The sequence below is a fragment of the Curcuma longa genome, unplaced genomic scaffold, assembly GCF_044706935.1.
Source record: "Curcuma longa cultivar G26 ecotype Majalengka, Jawa Barat unplaced genomic scaffold, ITB_CL_G26_1.1 contig_11566, whole genome shotgun sequence".
Classification (NCBI taxonomy): domain Eukaryota; kingdom Viridiplantae; phylum Streptophyta; class Magnoliopsida; order Zingiberales; family Zingiberaceae; genus Curcuma; species Curcuma longa.
This window is the reverse complement of record NW_027428906.1, coordinates 67760-86338: the sequence shown is the minus strand read 5'-3', so window position 1 is coordinate 86338 and position 18579 is coordinate 67760. Positions and strand designations below refer to the sequence as shown.

The 18579-nt window shown below is 35.5% G+C and overlaps 1 protein-coding gene across 1 annotated transcript; it reads left to right on the top strand.

Moving 5' to 3' along the window:
* Positions 1 to 868: 868 nt before the first annotated feature.
* On the top strand, positions 869 to 18332 carry LOC141815863 (MAP3K epsilon protein kinase 1-like). Its single transcript, XM_074703728.1, has 24 exons — positions 869 to 1015; positions 1099 to 1233; positions 2707 to 2727; positions 4316 to 4389; positions 4482 to 4572; positions 4653 to 4736; positions 5848 to 5949; positions 6480 to 6611; positions 9076 to 9147; positions 9244 to 9350; positions 11027 to 11135; positions 11282 to 11575; positions 11965 to 12243; positions 12500 to 12544; positions 13451 to 13630; positions 13765 to 13848; positions 13931 to 14022; positions 14099 to 14182; positions 14259 to 15073; positions 16366 to 16760; positions 16854 to 16988; positions 17099 to 17505; positions 17598 to 17712; positions 18033 to 18332. Exons 1-24 carry the CDS (start codon positions 956 to 958, stop codon positions 18207 to 18209), a joined length of 4089 nt encoding a protein of 1362 aa, XP_074559829.1. The 5' UTR covers positions 869 to 955; the 3' UTR covers positions 18210 to 18332.
* Positions 18333 to 18579: the final 247 nt, after the last annotated feature.

Below are 18579 nucleotides of genomic sequence, written 5' to 3'. Positions count from 1 at the left end.
AATAAATATATATCATAACAAATTCATTTATAAATATATGATTATTTTTTAATAGTAACATATATGAATTATAAATGTAATTAAAAATGATAATGTAAAATTATAATATGCAGTTTTAAAAATGTATCATAAGTTTACGTAATTAAAAATAATTAATTTATGATTTAAATTTAAAAAAGAATCTAACTTCATTAAATATGCCACATTTTATTTACTATAACTCATTAAATTTTAAATTTCAGAAGTATTTTGTTTATTATAAATGAATAGTGTATGCATCGTAAGCTTAAATTTACAACTTTGTAAATTGTACTAGATAGTATTGCTAGTGGTAACAAAAAAATAAAAATTTTGAAAAAATAATTTAATAAATTCTAAAACTAGAAGTACTAAAATGAAAATGCCACGTAGACAATTAGACATCCTACCCAGTATATTTAGTTACGATGGTTATTTTTATTTATTTATGCTAATTTCATGAATAACATATAATATTTGTTACTTTTAATATTTCATGAGTTTTATAATTCAAAGTTTTATATATTAAGCACAAAATATATTATAAAATTAAATTTTATTCGTTGAGTTTTCGAGCTCACTGCGGCCGTGGTCGGGCGGGCCCGACGAGCCATTAACTGGCAATTCCTAGACAAAAGTAGGAATCCAGCTGTTCTACCTTCACATTCCTTCCAGTTCCATTCCACACCATGAGAGTTACCACTGAACCACACCCCACGACGTCGCCCATTCCTTCTCTTCTCTCCGACTCTCCTCCTCCCTCTCCCACACGACGTCGGCTTCCGCATCCCGATTCGCTGCCGGACTCGCCCCTCCGATGGAGGATGGAGGAGGGGAGCCCCGTGAATGCAGGTAATATCCCTCGGGATCCCATCCCCGGCGCTGGATCTCGTGGTTCCGCTCTCGACTAGCGTTGTTGGGCGGCCTTCTCTCTAAGATGTCTCGGCAGGCGACCCCCGCGCATTTCCATAAGTCCAAGACACTCGACAACAAATACGTGAGTCCGTTAAGCGAAAAGAGGCTCGAGGTCCTTCTCTATTTGTTTTTTCTTCTAAATTTTGCATTCGTGGCGAGGTTCAGATGCTCGGAGATAAAATCGGGAAAGGGGCGCATGGGACAGTGTACAGGGGTCTTGACCTGGAGAATGTGGACTTCGTGGCGATCAAGCAGGTCTCCTTGGAGAATATCCTGCAAGAGGATCTGAATTTTATCATGGTTCGCTCTCGGATGCTTATTTGCTTCACTTGAGTGTGAAACTAAACTTTAGCATTGAATCTCGTTGGAGAGTTCTATTTCTAAGTGTTCTTCTGACAGTTTGACTCAATTGTTTCATACTGTACTATAATATGCCGCTGTTTATTGCCATGCAACATGTACTCTATATTTTTTATTTTTTTTACGCTATGTTTGGATGGGGTGAGATAAAGTTCATTAAACGGAAGAAGATAGGGGAAGGAAGGGAAAGGGAGGGGAAGTAAAATATTTATATTATCCTTGTTTGGAAGGGATGGAAGGTTCATTAATATAACATGTGTTACCTTATTTGGGAAGAAAGGAAGGGGAATGAAAGTTAAGTATATAAAGTTACAAACATACCCTCACCTCTTAAAAAAGAGAACGAATGTAGAGGACGGATGAGAAATTATAAAATTTTGTTAGTATTGCATGTAGAAGCTGAGATATAGAAGGTTCTAAAATAGACAACGTATGATCTTTGGATAAGTCCATGTCCTTGGAGGAGAAGAAGAAGATTAGGGTTACCTGTTTTTGTCTCTTGAGTTTTGTCTTCGAAGAGATTTGCAACGAGGGCCGACACTGACGTTGTGGAGTGCGAGCGATTGGATACTGGGCGGTGATGACGCACATTATGTGAGGAGCGACGACGCAAAGACGAGATACTTAAATAGATCAGTTAATTTGAGAATTAATATTTTAAAATAGGGATAAAATTGGAATAAAATATTTTTGAGTTCCTCTTCTAATTCCTTACACCTCAAATCAAAGAGTAAGAAATTGTAGCGATTCATGACCATGCTAGGGTAAAGCTTACTATTCTCATCCATTTCCTTCCTTAACTCATTGCATCCTAAACAAGAATCAAAATTCTCCTTCCCCTTATTTACCCTCCCCTCCCCTTCCCTCACCTCCTCCGAAACAGAGCATTATTGGGGGTGGGGTTTTTCAAGTTGTATTCACGGATTTAGGGAAAGTGCAGTGCGACATTGTGGTTGCATAATTAAAAAATGTCCTATCATTGAGGTCCTTCTCCCTTTCAAAGCGGTTAATATTGGATTACTCCTATTTTTTGGTAGGGTAAGTTGTCAAGACAATATTTACTAGTGTTGTACAACAAATTTCTTCTCAATCCATTTTTAGTTGTAATGCCAATTATTTCTAGTTATGTTGCTTACCTTTGTTGCTTTAATTGGTTTAGAAGATGAGACTACTTAAGATTGTTTTCTACACATACTGTCCGTTGATTGATTAAAGTACACTTGCAGCATAGAATTAACTTAGTATGAGTAGTGATAATGCTTTATTAGTTGTGACAATGAATCTATGAATTGTCTTCCTGTACGTTTTTATGGAATTTCTTAAAATTACACAATAGGCTTTTTTGCTTGGTTTCAACTAATGTTTTCTTTTTCTTTGCAAATTGTCTCTCCATCATCACAAATCATGATCCAGCAAGAAATTGATCTACTAAAGGTAACTATTCTTTTGAAGATTTGTAGTATTTAAAAGTTTCAAGTCATTGAATGTTGAAATTTGAGTAAGCTACTGCAACAAGGGTACTATTCCTAATTATTGGCATTAAATGATTTTTTTATGTCACTCATTGTGATTGCTAGAAAGCCTTATCTGACCCATCGAGTACAGGTCTTGGACATTTTGTCATCTATTTCTCAAGTCACTATCAGTTTTTGTTCCTTGCATTTTAGGCTTTTTTTTAGCTCGTCATTTCTTCCCAATACACTTATGCTTGCTATTGTCTCTTGTCTTCTCTATGCCTTTACCTCTTTCTAATTCGCTGTCCCTATGCAGCATTTTTTGCATTTTATGAGCGGGTAAGATAATTTTGCATTGTAGTTGCTAGCTTAGTACAACCCTGGTAATCAACAATATCATTTTGCAAAGTCTAACTGGTTGGATATACAGTGTGGATATGTGAATTTGTCATCTTGTATCAGGTGACAACACTTCCATGTGAATTCACATAGCCATCCAGCAAAATAGATTCTTGTATATTGTATAAGTTTGGACCAATAAGTAGAAAGAATTTAGATAGCAATCATCACAAATGCTATTGATGCATTATCAATTCTACTTATTCACTGATAGCTAGGAAGAACACTGTTTAAACAAATAACCTATTGGATTCTCATTAATTCAGGAAGTTGTATTTCAAATTGATGTTTACTAGTATATGTAGTAATTCAGAAAGAAAATTTAAAATTTTCTTAGTTGGTGAAGTGTGCACACTAACTTTTGTCAAGTAAACAACGTGTCTCGGCTCAGCTTGAATGAGAGACTATCTCATTAACTTAATCAACTAAAACCACTGGCCTGAATTGGTCCCAAGTTAAGGGTATTAGACTCATCTAAGCCTTGTAAATTTTCCTATAACATTTCTATTTTCAATATCTAACTGAATTAGATTTTCACTATCTCTTCCATTTAGGGCTTGCATGTGGATAGATGGAGGTTCTACCATCATATGCAACACTGTCTAATTGGATCATCTCATCAAGCCTCAATCTCTACTATCATTTTGTCAGACCTCAACATTGATGAGGGACTTATATCCCGTTAACTCCATTGGGTCAGACCTTGAATCAAGATGCTTAAGCCTAATTTAACTGTAGCAGTTTCATCTATGGTTTATAAATCAAATTAGTTATTCCACAACTTGTGATGTGAAATTAAATTGGGTTATCACAATATTTACCACTTAAGGCTTGATGATCTTGTTGAGGTCCAAAAATCCTGGTTGGTGGCATGCGAGCCTAATAACAATGTTAGCATTATAGATATTCCTTTCTCATTGGATGATCTCATCAAGCTTAGGACCAAGTCTGTCCAATACTATATGTTACAGCCTGACTTATTTGGGAGATTTGTCCATTTAACTTGATGTGCTTCAAGATCCAAAATGGTTAGTCCAAATTAATAATAGTAGACTCAAATAAGCCTTATAAATCTTCTTAGTTAGCCCACAATTTCATTTTGATACTAAATTGGGTATTTACAATCTTGTTGCAAGTGATCTTGTTCAAGTTTATTTTTTTTCTTGTAGAATCTCAATCACAAAAACATCGTGAAATATCTTGGGTCCATCAAGACAAAGACTCATCTACACATTGTTCTAGAGTATTGTCCTATTTAACCTCCTTTTATGTGTAGCATTTATTATAGTAGACTTTCTTAGTCACACCCACATTTACTTGATGGAGGTCTTACAGGTACGTGGACATTGGTTCTCTTGCTAACATCATCAAACCTAATAAATTTGGACCATTCCCTGAACCATTGGTGGCTGTCTATATTGCTCAGGTTTGCTTGTGATTTCATAGAATATATCTCTTGCTTTATTATATTGGTCATATGACTTCTTGTGTTATGATTATGAAAAGGTCTTGGAGGGGTTGGTCTATTTGCATGAGCAAGGTGTTATTCATCGAGATATCAAGGGTGCCAACATCTTGACCACAAAGGAGGTAATCACGACCACCCTTCCTTGTCCTTTTAATTGTAATACAACTTCTAATTTCTCCAAATGATGAGTCTCTGTCACTTTTCCCTTAAGGTTCTGTCATGAAAAATCACCTTTCATGGCATTGTTCGATAGTTTTTCTCTGATGTCACATTAATGCTTCTTCACTCTTCACACGTGCCATGTCTTTCCTCGATAGGTGTATCACAGTTTGAAAAAAGTTTATCTTTGAAATTTAATGTATTATATATGAAATTAGAACATATATTATTTTATTGTGTATGATTTAACATGTTATACACCCATGCTCAGGTTGTGTGGGCAGGCATTTGTAGCTACTCATCTTTGACATGAGCCTAGTGACATCTGATCCTGGAACCATAAGCTCAATAGTACTAAGATTCTTGTGCCATGATCGTTACTTATTGCTCACATTCGATCTCTCTTTAATAAAAATTATTTTGCTTTGTTTCCTATGACGTTTGGACTCCCCAACTTGGACATATCAACATACTTCAGTGAGCCAAGGTTGGAAATAGACATTTGCCATTGGCCATCATGCATAACATTCCAGCATTCACATAGAACCTTTATTAGTATATTAATTATTATTATTAGTTGTTGTTGTAGTAACACGACGGTAGCCGACTCCACCTAGTGGGATAAGGCTTGGTTGTTGTTGTTGTTGTTAGTTGTTGTTGTAGTAACATCTTGACAAGTGGCCATTTGCATGTCTTTTCGTCACTATATGAAATCAAAATATTCTATCTCTTACTAGATCGAGTTTTTCTATGTATTAGAATCATTCACTGTGATATATATTTTTTTCCATAAACTCCACCTGTTTATACTCATCTGCAAGTATTCCATTCTAAGCTATGCCTGTCAACATTTGGATATGGGAGTTTCATGTTCCTTAGTTATCTTTCTGTAACATTTTCTAAAAACCAAGCCATCTTATTGTTAAACTAAACTTCTTTTTGATTCAATTTCATGAGATAATTCATAGGACCTATATGCTCAGTTGGGTCAATAGATTTCAACTACATTTCACTTGATTTTGATGTCAACATTTTGCTTGTGATTCTTATGGTATTGCCAATAATTATCTATAGGGCCTTGTTAAACTTGCTGACTTTGGTGTCGCGACAAAACTCACAGAAGCAGATGTCAATGCACATTCGGTATTTGGGACACCATATTGGATGGCTCCTGAGGTAACCAGCCATATAAAACTGCTCTTTTATAATTTTGTATATCTACACTATTTGCATTGGCAAGAGACTTATCTATAATCTCTTTCTTAGTGTTAATAGTATGTTATTAAGAGGTTGGTATTAAAGCAATGTGTTCTCTCTGATAATCATGTTTGTTGACGCAAATGTTAAGTAAACAATAACTGTCATGTTAAAAGTTCAACTTGGGAAAGTGGAGATTGATAGTGAGCTATATATGTATAATCTAGTTAAAATGCTAATTAGGGAGGAAAAAAATGAAAAGAGAATCTTGTTCTAATATATTGCTGAACATAAAATTTCACAATTCACTGTCTTAATAGTCTCTTCTGCTTTGTCTCATAGGAAGACAACTCATTGAGTTCTCATAATACAAATAACAAGTGGAGGTTTCAGTTATCATTTGTTATCCTATCTGTAACTATTAGGTTTTTCCATATTACTTTTTAGAGTAATGATACAAGGGGTATCCTGGAAATCTTTTTGTCTTATACCTACTTAAATGTTTTCAGGTTATTGAAATGTCTGGTGTTTCAGCTGCATCAGACATCTGGAGTGTTGGTTGCACAGTCATAGAGTTGTTAACCTGTGTACCGCCATATAGTGATCTACAACCAATGCCTGCACTTTTTCGAATAGTTCAGGTACAGAAAGCTACATTTAAATAGCTTTGAAGGGGAATATTGTGTTTTCATTTGTGGCTTCATGAACTCTTTCTATCTGCATCCATGAGATCTTTGTTACTGAACAAGTTGGAAGAGAAAAAGGAATGAAACATGTATTCCGGGGAAGAACCAAAATGAACTAATATAAAAGTAAAATTATGCATTAACAAAGGCCAAGATAATTCATGTTAAGGCAATTCAATTAGGTACTTGCTATGATTTGTAAATTTTATTGCATAACATTTTTTATACTAATTAAGGCATGTCAAACTCATGAAAACTTTAAGGGCAATTTTTTGGGTAAAGGAACATCTTGTATTAACAAGCAATCAGTTATAAACATTCAAGCATATAAGGAGGGTATGTCTGGATACTACCACATGGTTGCTCTGTGACCTTTGCACCTTGTTTTGGTTCATGAAAAAAGATAACTTATATAATCGCATTAGTTTTTTAAATTTGTATTGTGTACTTGTATTATGGGCTCAATTAATTGTTTATTTAGGTGTTTCATTTTCTTAATTTGGTTGTTTTTACATTATTCCATATTAGGCATCCATTTTTGTATTTTGGCGTGAAGGGTTTTACGACATAAGGCCTTCATGCCTTGACATTTAAGGAATGGTTACAAACTATGGGTTGTATTAATATTGGGCCTCTCTCTCTCTCTCTCTCTGTATCAGCGTTTGATCTGAGATGTGTGACTTTTGTTCGTGCTTTCAAAGCTAAAGTTAAGTCGTGTTGCATAGTGGGGGGATGGAACTTACAAGATTCGCCGATGGGCACTTGTTACGAGATTCATTGGGTGGGACATAAACTCCTTTTTCCAAGATAAAAGATTGCAGTTTCTTTATTGCCCCTTTTCTTTCTCTTGCCCATCCTCTCCCATTCTCCTTTCACATATGACAACCACCCACCCAAAAACCTCCCTCATACTAGCTCTCTCTCACTCCCTTTCTATGTCAAACATTGCTCGAAGTTGCTTGCAATGTTGTTGCTTATTTAAGATCTACCCTCCAACTTCATGCCTCTCTACTACGGAATGCACATTGCCTGCTTTGTCCTCACTGAATGTTGCCTTTATCATTATCCAAATAGGATGCCACAAGATTCTGCTTCTGTTGCTTTCGTTGTTTACACAGCCCCATTGTGCTTCACCTTCATTCACATTTACCACATACCACATATTTACCCAATCTGTTACTGCTAGCAGTCTCCTTATTACTTCTGTTATTCTTTCAGCGCCATTACAGAGAGTTGAATCCCCATCCATAGCAAATCAATTAATCTCAATTGGAAGATGATTGCTTGCTGCTTGAAGTCCAAGTTGCACTTGCTGACCTTCTCACTGTTGGCTCACTTCATCTCACCTAGCCTTCATTGAACCATGAAGATTCCACCATCTTCATCTCTGTCCAACATTGAAAAGCCAATTATTAACCAGTGACTTTTTCAACTTAGGGTGGATCAAGTTCACACAATTCAGAATTATACACATCCCCTAATACAAAAGTTGGACCCATATTGTATATGATATGGCATACATTATTATGCTAATGAAAGAAAGTCTAGGTAAAATAAACTAGAACTTTGAAGTGCGAAGAGAAATTTTAGAAACTAAAAACTTTAGAAGAAGTAGAACTACAACTAAATATACAAAATTTAATTTCAATAAGAAATGAAGTAAGAGGATGCTTTTATGAACAAGAAATTCTTTTTAATATTATGTCTTGAGTATACTATTCAACAATGAGATATTGATGAAGCTAAGTGTGCGTTACGAAAAGGAAATAAGCTTCTAAAGTCTTGTGTTATGGCGAATTTTATATATTGTGGCACAACCAATCATATTTATCAGTCAGATTATTGTGCAGTTAGGAAACAACATATGCAGGAAATTGCATAATAGAGATAAGAATGTTAAGGTGAATATTTGAGGTTATGTAGAATGATAAAACAAAAATGTTACTACTCTGCAATAGTTGATCTGTAGCTCCATAATATAAAATAATAAAAAATATATTAAATGTCATAACATGTTGAAAGATGTCCAACAAACTGTTGATATGCAAAGAGCTCTCGATTAAACCTGAAGATGCTGGGCTATCCTGGAGCTGAACCCGAGACCTCATAGTGGGATGGGAGTTCTCAGCAGTCAGAACATATCCAAATTAAATTCTAAGGAATGAAGAATTGATACTGCTATTATATTGACAAGCAGTATTGCCCAAAACAGTGTTCTTCATAGGAGAAAATTTAGTGTACATATAAGCACTTTTATATTTTGTTGATAGTATAGGATATGATTAATCTTTATTTATTTATTTATTATTATATAACTAAACTTTATCATTGCTCCTTTATGTAATACGTCAAGAGTTTTTGTAGTTTGCCTCTGGAAAATAGCCAGGATGTATGATTTGATGTAATTTTCTTTTTTTAGGATGAGCATCCTCCTATACCTGAGGGTCTTTCACTTGATATTACTGATTTTCTTCTTCAATGTTTTAAGAAGGTAAATTATTTGCCATTTCTGGTAATTATTGCAGACACTTATTTCACTTGCATTACTTGTCCTCTATTTAGTAACAGTACTTGAAGAACTTTTCAGGATGCAATGCAGAGACCAGATGCTAAAACGCTGTTATTGCACCCATGGATCCAAAATTCAAGGCGTGCTTTGCAGTCCTCACTACGACAAAATGGTGGATCGTTTAAGTAAGAGTGCTATCCATTAAGTTCATGGCCTATTCTTCCAATATGTGATTTAGCAATCTCTATGCATGATAGTCAGTCTGCAGTAATTAGGCTTTCATGTTTTCAATATTCCTTCAAATGTTGATAGGTGCACAAGCCAACACCGAAAAACTTCAAAATTGACTATTTCTGCTTTACTTGTACGTTTGAATCATTGTAATAGCAGACACAGACACTGGCAACAATTCAATTTTCATGGCTAATACAGTCTTGGAATAAGTTCAATAATAACAACCTGTGCACAATTAGGTGGACTAATTCAGAAAGACAACACAATCAATTTGGTTTGACCATTGCACATTATACTTTAGTTTAGCGTATTAGGTTTTTTATTTACATTTTACCAGAATCTATCTACTTCAATCTGAATATAGTGGATTCAGTAGATGCTGGTCCAAAACTTGATCACTGTTGGTGTTTCTTCTAGTTTTAGTGCACCATAATTGCTTATCAAGGCTTCATATGCATTTGGTTCCTTGAATGAAGTAGATAAAGGAATGGAATAACTACTCTACTTCCAGGTTTTCATACTAGTGCCTCTATGCCTCTACCATTGTTAACAGATCCAAGGTTTAAAATTTTGATATTGGTCTTCATAGCTAATTGATATAAAATTTTCATAGAAACAACTTTAAAGTGCATAACAAACATCTAATGCCATATATCTAGGAGTTTCTGCTAATACCTGAATGAGTATCTTGCATTGAATGAGATCATTGGTTTGTAGTCTGTACAGCTCGAGTGAAATCAAGACCATAAATTTTTTGTCGCCCTGATTAAATACTGTTCCCTAGACCTTTTCTATTTACATTGGTTATCCACGTCTATCAATATTTTTTCTTCACAACTTAAATTGTGACTAGTAACTAGAACTGGAACAAACATGCCAATGTTATGAACATAAGTAGGTCCATTGATGACATGATGTGCCAAAACCATAATTGAAGAAGGTTTGTGAGTGTGATGAACTTCAATTCTAGGTTTAAGACAAGCTCTCATGCTTTTATTGATTACTTAATATAATATATAATGTCATATCAAAGCCTTTAATTGTCCCAAATGTGTTTAGTTGAGTAGCTAGTTGGGATTGGATCAAGATTAGTTATAAATGACTTAAATTGGTTTCTGTAGGCTTTAAATTTCTTCCACTTGATACAGGCAGAAAACTGAGAATTGTGTCGTCCAATATAGGAGAATGTGGGGGGTCAAAATGAGTGAAATTTGTAATTCTTGCTTGTGCTGCTTGGTTTCAAAATGAGCAAAATGGTAGATATTGCCTGTGCTGGTCAGAAGATAACATAATTATTATGATAATATGAACCTTTTATTTTTCAGATTTTACTGTATACTTGTTTTCTATCATATTCGTGAAACTTGTATAAGCAAAAAAAAAAAAAAGTTTCCAATGCAGACTAGCAATTGACACACCAGTGAACCAATATAGTTTGACTAAATTGTGATATTTGACATTAAGGTATCAAGTAGTTATTTCAGTTCTCTAATATGTGACTTCTTTTGCTGGATACCTGATTCTTGGACGTACGCTTCAGTACTAGATTGCCTGAGCTTCACTATTCTCTTTCATCATAGCTCTGTTGACATTGTTATGTTTTGGACAATTCCCGTACAAAATTTAGGTACATTGAGGATGATTCTACACCAGAAAATGACAACTCAAATGTAGATAATGGGAGTGAAAGCCCATCAACAGAGAAGAGAAAGAGCAGCACTTCTGATCCTGAACAAGTATCTCCTTGTTTTCATAAACAATTATTCATTTGTATTGAATGTTGCCGATTGTTAAGTAAAAAGCTTCATTCTAAGTTCAACATGATGACTTACAGGAGTTGACTTTTGGTTGTCTCAGAAATACTTTTTTCCCCATGTTTCAGGATGAATATAAAAAGGAACATTTTGCCACTGATTTATCTCATATTAAAAGTGCTAATGAGGACCAAAAGTCTATTCCTCTACAGCATACCTTATCCAATGGTGTAGAAACTAAGCAAGACGATGGGCCATCTGCTAAAGATCCTACCATAGCTATCCATGACAAACTATCTTTCAAATCTTCTGCTGGAGCAGTTTTAAGCAGTCCCACCCCAGAAGCCCAAGGGGGTTTAAATTTTAATGAAAGCAACAGGTTCTCATTTGGAACTAGAACTGAGAGAAACATTATTCAGAAGGTGAGTTGGTTTTTTATTTTATGATATATTCTGCTTTGCATCTCCATTAACTTTCTTCATCATTTGATGAGGTCTAGATAATGTTAATAACTTAATATTAGATTTTGAAGGCATTTGTCATGTTCCATTCATGTAATTTGTTTGTTTTGGTTGCATTTGTATATCTCATCAAGTTGAAGATCAGGTTACGAGTATTTAGTTGTAGATACATCACACATATTTATTGGCAACTGTATTTTTTCTTCTGGCTGGCCTTTATTTTCCATATGAACTTATGGACAGCCTCTTCATTAGAAAATTGATCCTTTATAAGACTGGCTATCTATTTTATGGGCATGATGATTATGCATTTTTATTAATTTTGCTTCTCGTCTTTTATTTTTTTAAAGGTCGCACAACACTCCAATGATAATGGCGATGGTGGATTCAGTAGGTTTAGTGACACTCCAAAAGATGCTTGCTTGGAGGATTTATTCCAGCCGCTAGATAGACAGAGAAATCAAGGTGCTGAAGCTTCATCATCTTCTGCTGGTCAACGAAATGATTTGGCAAAAGAGCTCAAAGCTAGGATGGCTCAAAAGCAATTAGAAACCGAACAGAGCAACAGCGGGAAGCTTTTAGAAATTGTTATGAATTTGCAAGATGACATGATTGATATTGATGGTTCAGTAAGCTATTGACATCAAGTATATTTTATAGTTATCAATTCGTGCTTATGCCAACCATTAGGGCCGACTACATGGACCCTTATCTATCCATGCAAGGCTATATCAGTCATATATTCAAATAACTAAAATTATTTTTTTTATTGACTAAAATTTCCTTTGATCTCCATCTACTCCTTTTATCTCCCTCTCTTCCTTTTTCTCACTCCACTTTTCTATAAGATTTGCTTGCTAATAGTTGTATTATATCTTTCTTCAGGTCTTTGACGAAAACCTTCCACCAGATAATCTTTTCCCTCTTCAGGTGCACATTTCTTTCTGGAGATTTTTACTACAGATGTAGATAATTTATTCTTTCTTGATGCTTTAATCAATTCTATCGTATGATATGATTATTTAAATTCGTCCATTTATCTCTCTACCTTTTTATGTGATTTTCTTGGAAGAAATTCAATGCATTTCAAGTCCATGTTTGCGTAAAGGATGCTCCTTATGTCATTGGAATTAGGTGGCATGTCTGGCTGTCTATATCAGTTGTTCCATCACGTATTGAAAAATTGAATATTTCGGTATATTTGTAAGGATGACTTGGTGCATATCACTCTACAAAGCTAACTTATTGGTCTTTTTAGGATGCTCTAACTTGTCTCTTTTTTACCAAAATTTTCATGTTCTGCTGCCTTTATGATTGTTAGGTTCTTTATTTGTTTCTCATAATTTGAACTATTGCAGTCATGTAATGCACACTCTTGCAGTCTGATACTCTTTGTTGTCGTTTGTTGGTAACTTGATCTTTCTAGTGGTCTTTGGCATCTTATTGTCAGCTCCTTGATTTTATGATGTGATTCACGTAGTAGATTTCTCGTTGAATCAAAGCCACACCAATCTAAGCTTAGATTGTGGTACTTGTATTAGACAGAAATCAGAACCATGGTTACTCACCTATTTCTTTCTAGGATAAATGCATTCTGGCATCTATTGACTTGATTTGTGAGACTTTGTTCAACTTACTGCCATTCCTTTAGTCTTTCTGAATAAAAGTGATGCCTTCAATTGGCCTTTCTGTTCTTCCTTAACCTTATAGTTTAGTCATGTAACTTTATGAATTTTATTTCCGGCTGAACTTTTAGATTGCATTATTTGACTTCTTTTTCTAACTGAAATTTCTAATAGTGTAGAATTTGTTATAATTAATTCTTTTTCTATGTAGTCTGTTGAATTTAGCAAACTAATCAGCTTGTTAAAGCCTGAAGCATCAGAAGATGTACTACTGACATCATGTCAGAAGCTTCTGGCGTTTTTCACTCAATGCCCTAGGCAGAAACATGTTTATATGTCACAACATGGTTTTCTTCCACTGATGGAACTTCTTGACAACCCAAAAAACAGGGTAGTTTGCTTACTCATTTTGTTGGGATTTTGTACTTCACTAAGTCTTGAATAATATGATGCAGAAGCATAAAGCTTCATAAAAATAATCTATTTATATCCTTAATAAATATTGAACTTTTAAATCTTATGCAGGTTATATGCTCAGTACTCGAAATTATCAATCATATAATCAGGGACAATACTGGTTTCCAAGAAAATGCTTGTCTTGTTGGCCTTGTAAGTTCACACCTCTTAAAGGCTTCTACAACTTTATAGTGATTTTCTAGTAGTCTGGAAGTTGATGAAACTGGGGGTACAGATTCCAGTTGTAATGAACTTTGCAGTGCCTGATTGGCCAAGGGAGGTCCGCATGCAAGCTGCATTTTTCCTCCAACAGCTTTGCCAATCCAGGTTTAGGCTTATATTTATCTCTTGTACCTTATAGTTTTCAAATTTTTTTTCAAACTAATGGTATACTTACATCTAGTACTTGGACACTGCAAATGTTCATTGCATGTCAAGGAATACCAGTCCTGGTGGGCTTCCTTGAGGCTGACTATGGAAAGTACAGGTTGGTTGTCTATCCTGTCAGTTGATGCATTCCCCAAGTGACTTTCCCTATCTGCTGAGTTTGCTTCTGTTATCAGGGAAATGGTTCATCTTGCCATAGATGGCATGTGGCAAGTTTTTAAGCTTCAGCACTCAACCCCAAAGAATGACTTTTGTCGAATTGCTGCGAAGAAAGGCATACTTATTAGACTCGTTAACACTCTGTATAGCTTGAATGAAGCAACTCGTCTGGCTTCTGTAGCTGGTGGGGGTTTATCCATTATACAAAATAGGTTGGCGCTAAAACCAAGATCTGGTCCTTTAGACCCTCTCAGTCAGCCTTCTGTCAGGCAGGGTGAATCACCAATTTCACACATGGGTCAAATTGACACTTCAAAGATTAGGCTTGACCATCCTTTTTCATCTAGAGCATTAGAGAAAACACAAAATCCAGCTTCTCATTCTCAACAGATGGATGCAACCCAGTTGGACAAGCAATTTTTTGGTGGAGATAAGGTCTACCCTAACCATGCTATATTGGAAGTTTCAAAGGAGAATGAACACCATAGAATGTGGGATCATGAGCCTTCTTGTGGGGATGCTGACTTGCCAAGGCATCTTAGTAAGAATTCTGCTAGTAGAACTTCTACTGATAAGCCACAAAAGCATATGGAATTTGCATCAAATGGTCATTCGGGCGGTGCAATTCAATTAACATCTCAGAATGAACAAATTCGACCGCTTTTAAGCTTTCTGGAAAAGGAACCACCATCTCGACATGTTTCAGGACAACTTGATTATGTTCGTCATATTTCTGGACTAGAAAGACATGAAAGTATATTGCCACTATTGCATGCATCAAATGAGAAGAGGACAAATGGTGAACTTGATTTTCTTATGGCAGAATTTGCAGGTTAACTTCTGATTCTCCTGCGCATATGGTCAATAATTATTTTTATAGTTTAAAAATCCGACCCAAGTTAGTTAAAGCTAATTGATTAATCCTTTCTGTATGAATTAGTCAGAGTTAAAGATATAGAAATTCACTCTTATGAATCATTCTAGATGAAATCTACAACTGTGAATTCCACTTTATCAAACATGATCAAGAGTGCAACTACGTACAGTCTGTTAAACTATAGCTTATAGCATTTGTATAGGAGGAAGAGTTTCATGAGTCATGCTCATAATGCTTATGCATTATGGTGTAATTCCAATATTTCAAAAAGTTATGGTTTGCTTATTTATAATGTGTTTTGCTTGAAGATGGAGATTCTTTTGTATCAGTTATTATTTCCTTGTAACATGGTCCTTCATGATTCTGTTGTATTTTGAAAATGTTGAACTATTAAATTTTTAGAGTTTAGCTATAAGTGAAATATGTGTTAATTTTCCTTCCTTTACGTTTACATTGTTTTGTTACTGCAACTTGCTGATGATAGCTTGTATACAAATATTTGGATAATTATAACTTTCTTTACTCTATTTGGCATGCTTATTACAAATTCAGAGTATAAACAGTGTGATGGTCCAAACCGTTCTATAAGAAACTTCATGAAAAAAATGAATTGCCAAAAGGTTTCACAGCCTGTTCATCTCAAGCACTTCACCCACAGCACCTGCTAGCTTGTATTGTGTGGATATGTTATATCACTGAATATAATATTAATAATTAGGAATTGGACATCTCAAAAAGTTTGCTATTATTATTAGTATATGGTTCTTTGTTAGTTGTAGAATGTTTTTCCAGCCAATGATTGATGTTTTACTGAAGAGGTTTAGTTTGTTTGAACTTCATTCATGGAAATAAGAAGGTGCTTCCTATGTGTGTAGTCGTGAGCATGAATATTTGAACTCTTCATATGCCCTCTCCATATGGTTAAAAAGACTGACTTTCTGAGTCTGAGTTGACCTAGGATGAGCCAAATATTGGAGATCTCTATTGTTCACCTGCAAAAAAAAACATTTCAGACACTTAGATTCGCTTTTGTTTCTGATACTTGTACCAACTCTGAGTGACAACTTTGATTCACTTTTGTTTCTGATACTTGTACCAACTCTGAGTGACAAATTTCAAAAGGACTAGGGTTGACTGTTAGGCTTTGAAATCATGATGATGTAGGGAAATTGTAAGTTAGGGATTTGCATTTACCTTCCTCGTTTGCATTTGCTTACTTTATTTTGGATGGGCTTGGGTGATGGCAGAGATGTCAAGACATGAGCGAGAAAATGGCAGCATGGATTGTAATATGAAACTTTCAATCAAAGCAAGTAAGAAGGCTTTGCTTACAATGGGATCAACAAATTCAAATGATGGAGCTTCCACATCAGGATTAGCCTCACAGAACACAACTGGTATTTTATCTGGATCTGGTGTACTGAATGCAAGATCTGGTAGCACTACGTCATCTGGATTGCTGTTGCAGATGGTGTCTTCGTCAAATGTTGATGTGACAAGGGAATATCTTGAGAAAGTTGCAGATCTTCTATTAGTTTTTGCACAAGCTCACACTCTGGTTAAATCCTACATGTGTGGCCAGAGCTTGCTTGCTCGCCTTTTTCAGATGTTCAATAAGATGGAGCTACCTATTCTCTTGAAGGTATATTGGTACTCCTTCATTGGTTTATAACACCTTTTCTCATCTAGGCTACAAGTGCAATCATTCGTTTTTGTTCTCTATTGCCAAGTGCAGACCCTGAAGTGCATCAACCATTTGTCCATGGATCCAAATTGCTTAGAAAGTCTTCAGCGTGCCAATGTAATCAAATATTTGATTCCAAACCTTGACCTCAGTGAAGGATCTCTTGTTTCACAGATACATAATGAAGTGAGTAACCTTCATAGATATTTTTTTGTTATCTCTTCTAAATTTGTTTTCTCTTTTGTACAAGATTTGTTCACTCAATGTGGCTAATTAAATTTGTTCATCTTTGGAAGGTCCTCAAGACACTATTCAACCTTTGCAAGATCAACAAGAGGAGACAGGAACAGGCTGCAGAAAATGGAATTATTCCACACTTGATGAAGTTTATCATTTCGGATTCACCACTCAAACAATATGCATTGCCTCTGCTATGTGATATGGCTCATGCTTCTCGAAACTCAAGGGAGCAGCTGCGAGCTCACGGTGGATTGGATGTGTACTTGAACCTGTTGGAGGATGAAGCTTGGGCTGGTATAGCTTTAGATTCAATTGCTGTCTGTTTGGCTCATGATAATGAGCAGAGAAAAGTAGAACAAACACTGTTGAAGAAGGAATCAATTCATAAATTAGTGAAGTACTTCTGCAACTGCCCGGAGCAATATTTCGCGCACATTTTGGAGCCTTTCTTGAAGATAATTACGTAAGAGAATGAAATGTATTTGTCCTAGTTGTCTGTTTGAATCAGCTCATGATGTCCTGGTTTCTAACGCTGAATTTGCAAATACTACTCAGGAAATCACCCCGAATTAATACGGCTATGGCTACCAATGGTCTGACAACATTGCTAGTTGCACGACTTGAACATCAAGATGCAATTGCACGACTTAGTCTTCTAAAACTAATAAAGGTAATCTTTCTCAGCCTTTTTTTTTTTAATTAAAGTTGGCATCGCTATCCAAACTATCATTCAGTGAGTTTTACAACAACAGCTGAGCCATGAACACAAGGGGAACCAAAAAATAATGTGATAAAACTAGTGGTTAACTGGAAACCTACATATGAATTCTTAGCGGGTGGTATCCTTCATGCACCCTATCAGGGATGGTGGCATCGTCAGGAGTATGTCCATTATTGTGGCATGTGAGAGAGGAGACTTAGGTGGAGGAAGACATAGCTTATGACATGAGATGTTTTCACCTTTTATTCATTTTGTTCTTACTGTTTTAGGCTGTTTACGAGCACCATCCTAGACCAAAGCAACTGATTGTGGAGAATGATCTGCCTCAGAAGCTTCAAAATCTGATCGAAGAACGCAGAGATGATCAGACATCCGGAGGCCAAGTCCTAGTCAAGCAAATGGCGACTGCTTTACTAAAAGCTCTTTATATCAACACTGTTTTGTAGATATTCCATCCACATATACACTCAACTTCGAATTCCAAAAGAATTGTAACATAATATTGTTAGTTTTTTCATCTCCTTTTTCCTTAAGTAAGGTTTTAGAGGTGAGCTATTTTATTTTTGTATTTTTAGTTATGCTGATATTTTTTTCCCCGCTACAATCTTGCGAGAAGTAGTTTGTATTTCTATATTTGTTGGTGTACATATAAACCTTTATTTTATTTATGTTCCTAGACTCAATTGATGCCTAAGAACATCCTTCCTGTTGCAGTCAGTGCATTGCTCAGTATTTATCATATTCAAGAGTTTTTGGTGATTTGTGTCGGTGGTGACCACCTAGAAGCACCTAGGTGGTGCTGGCCAGCATTAATAG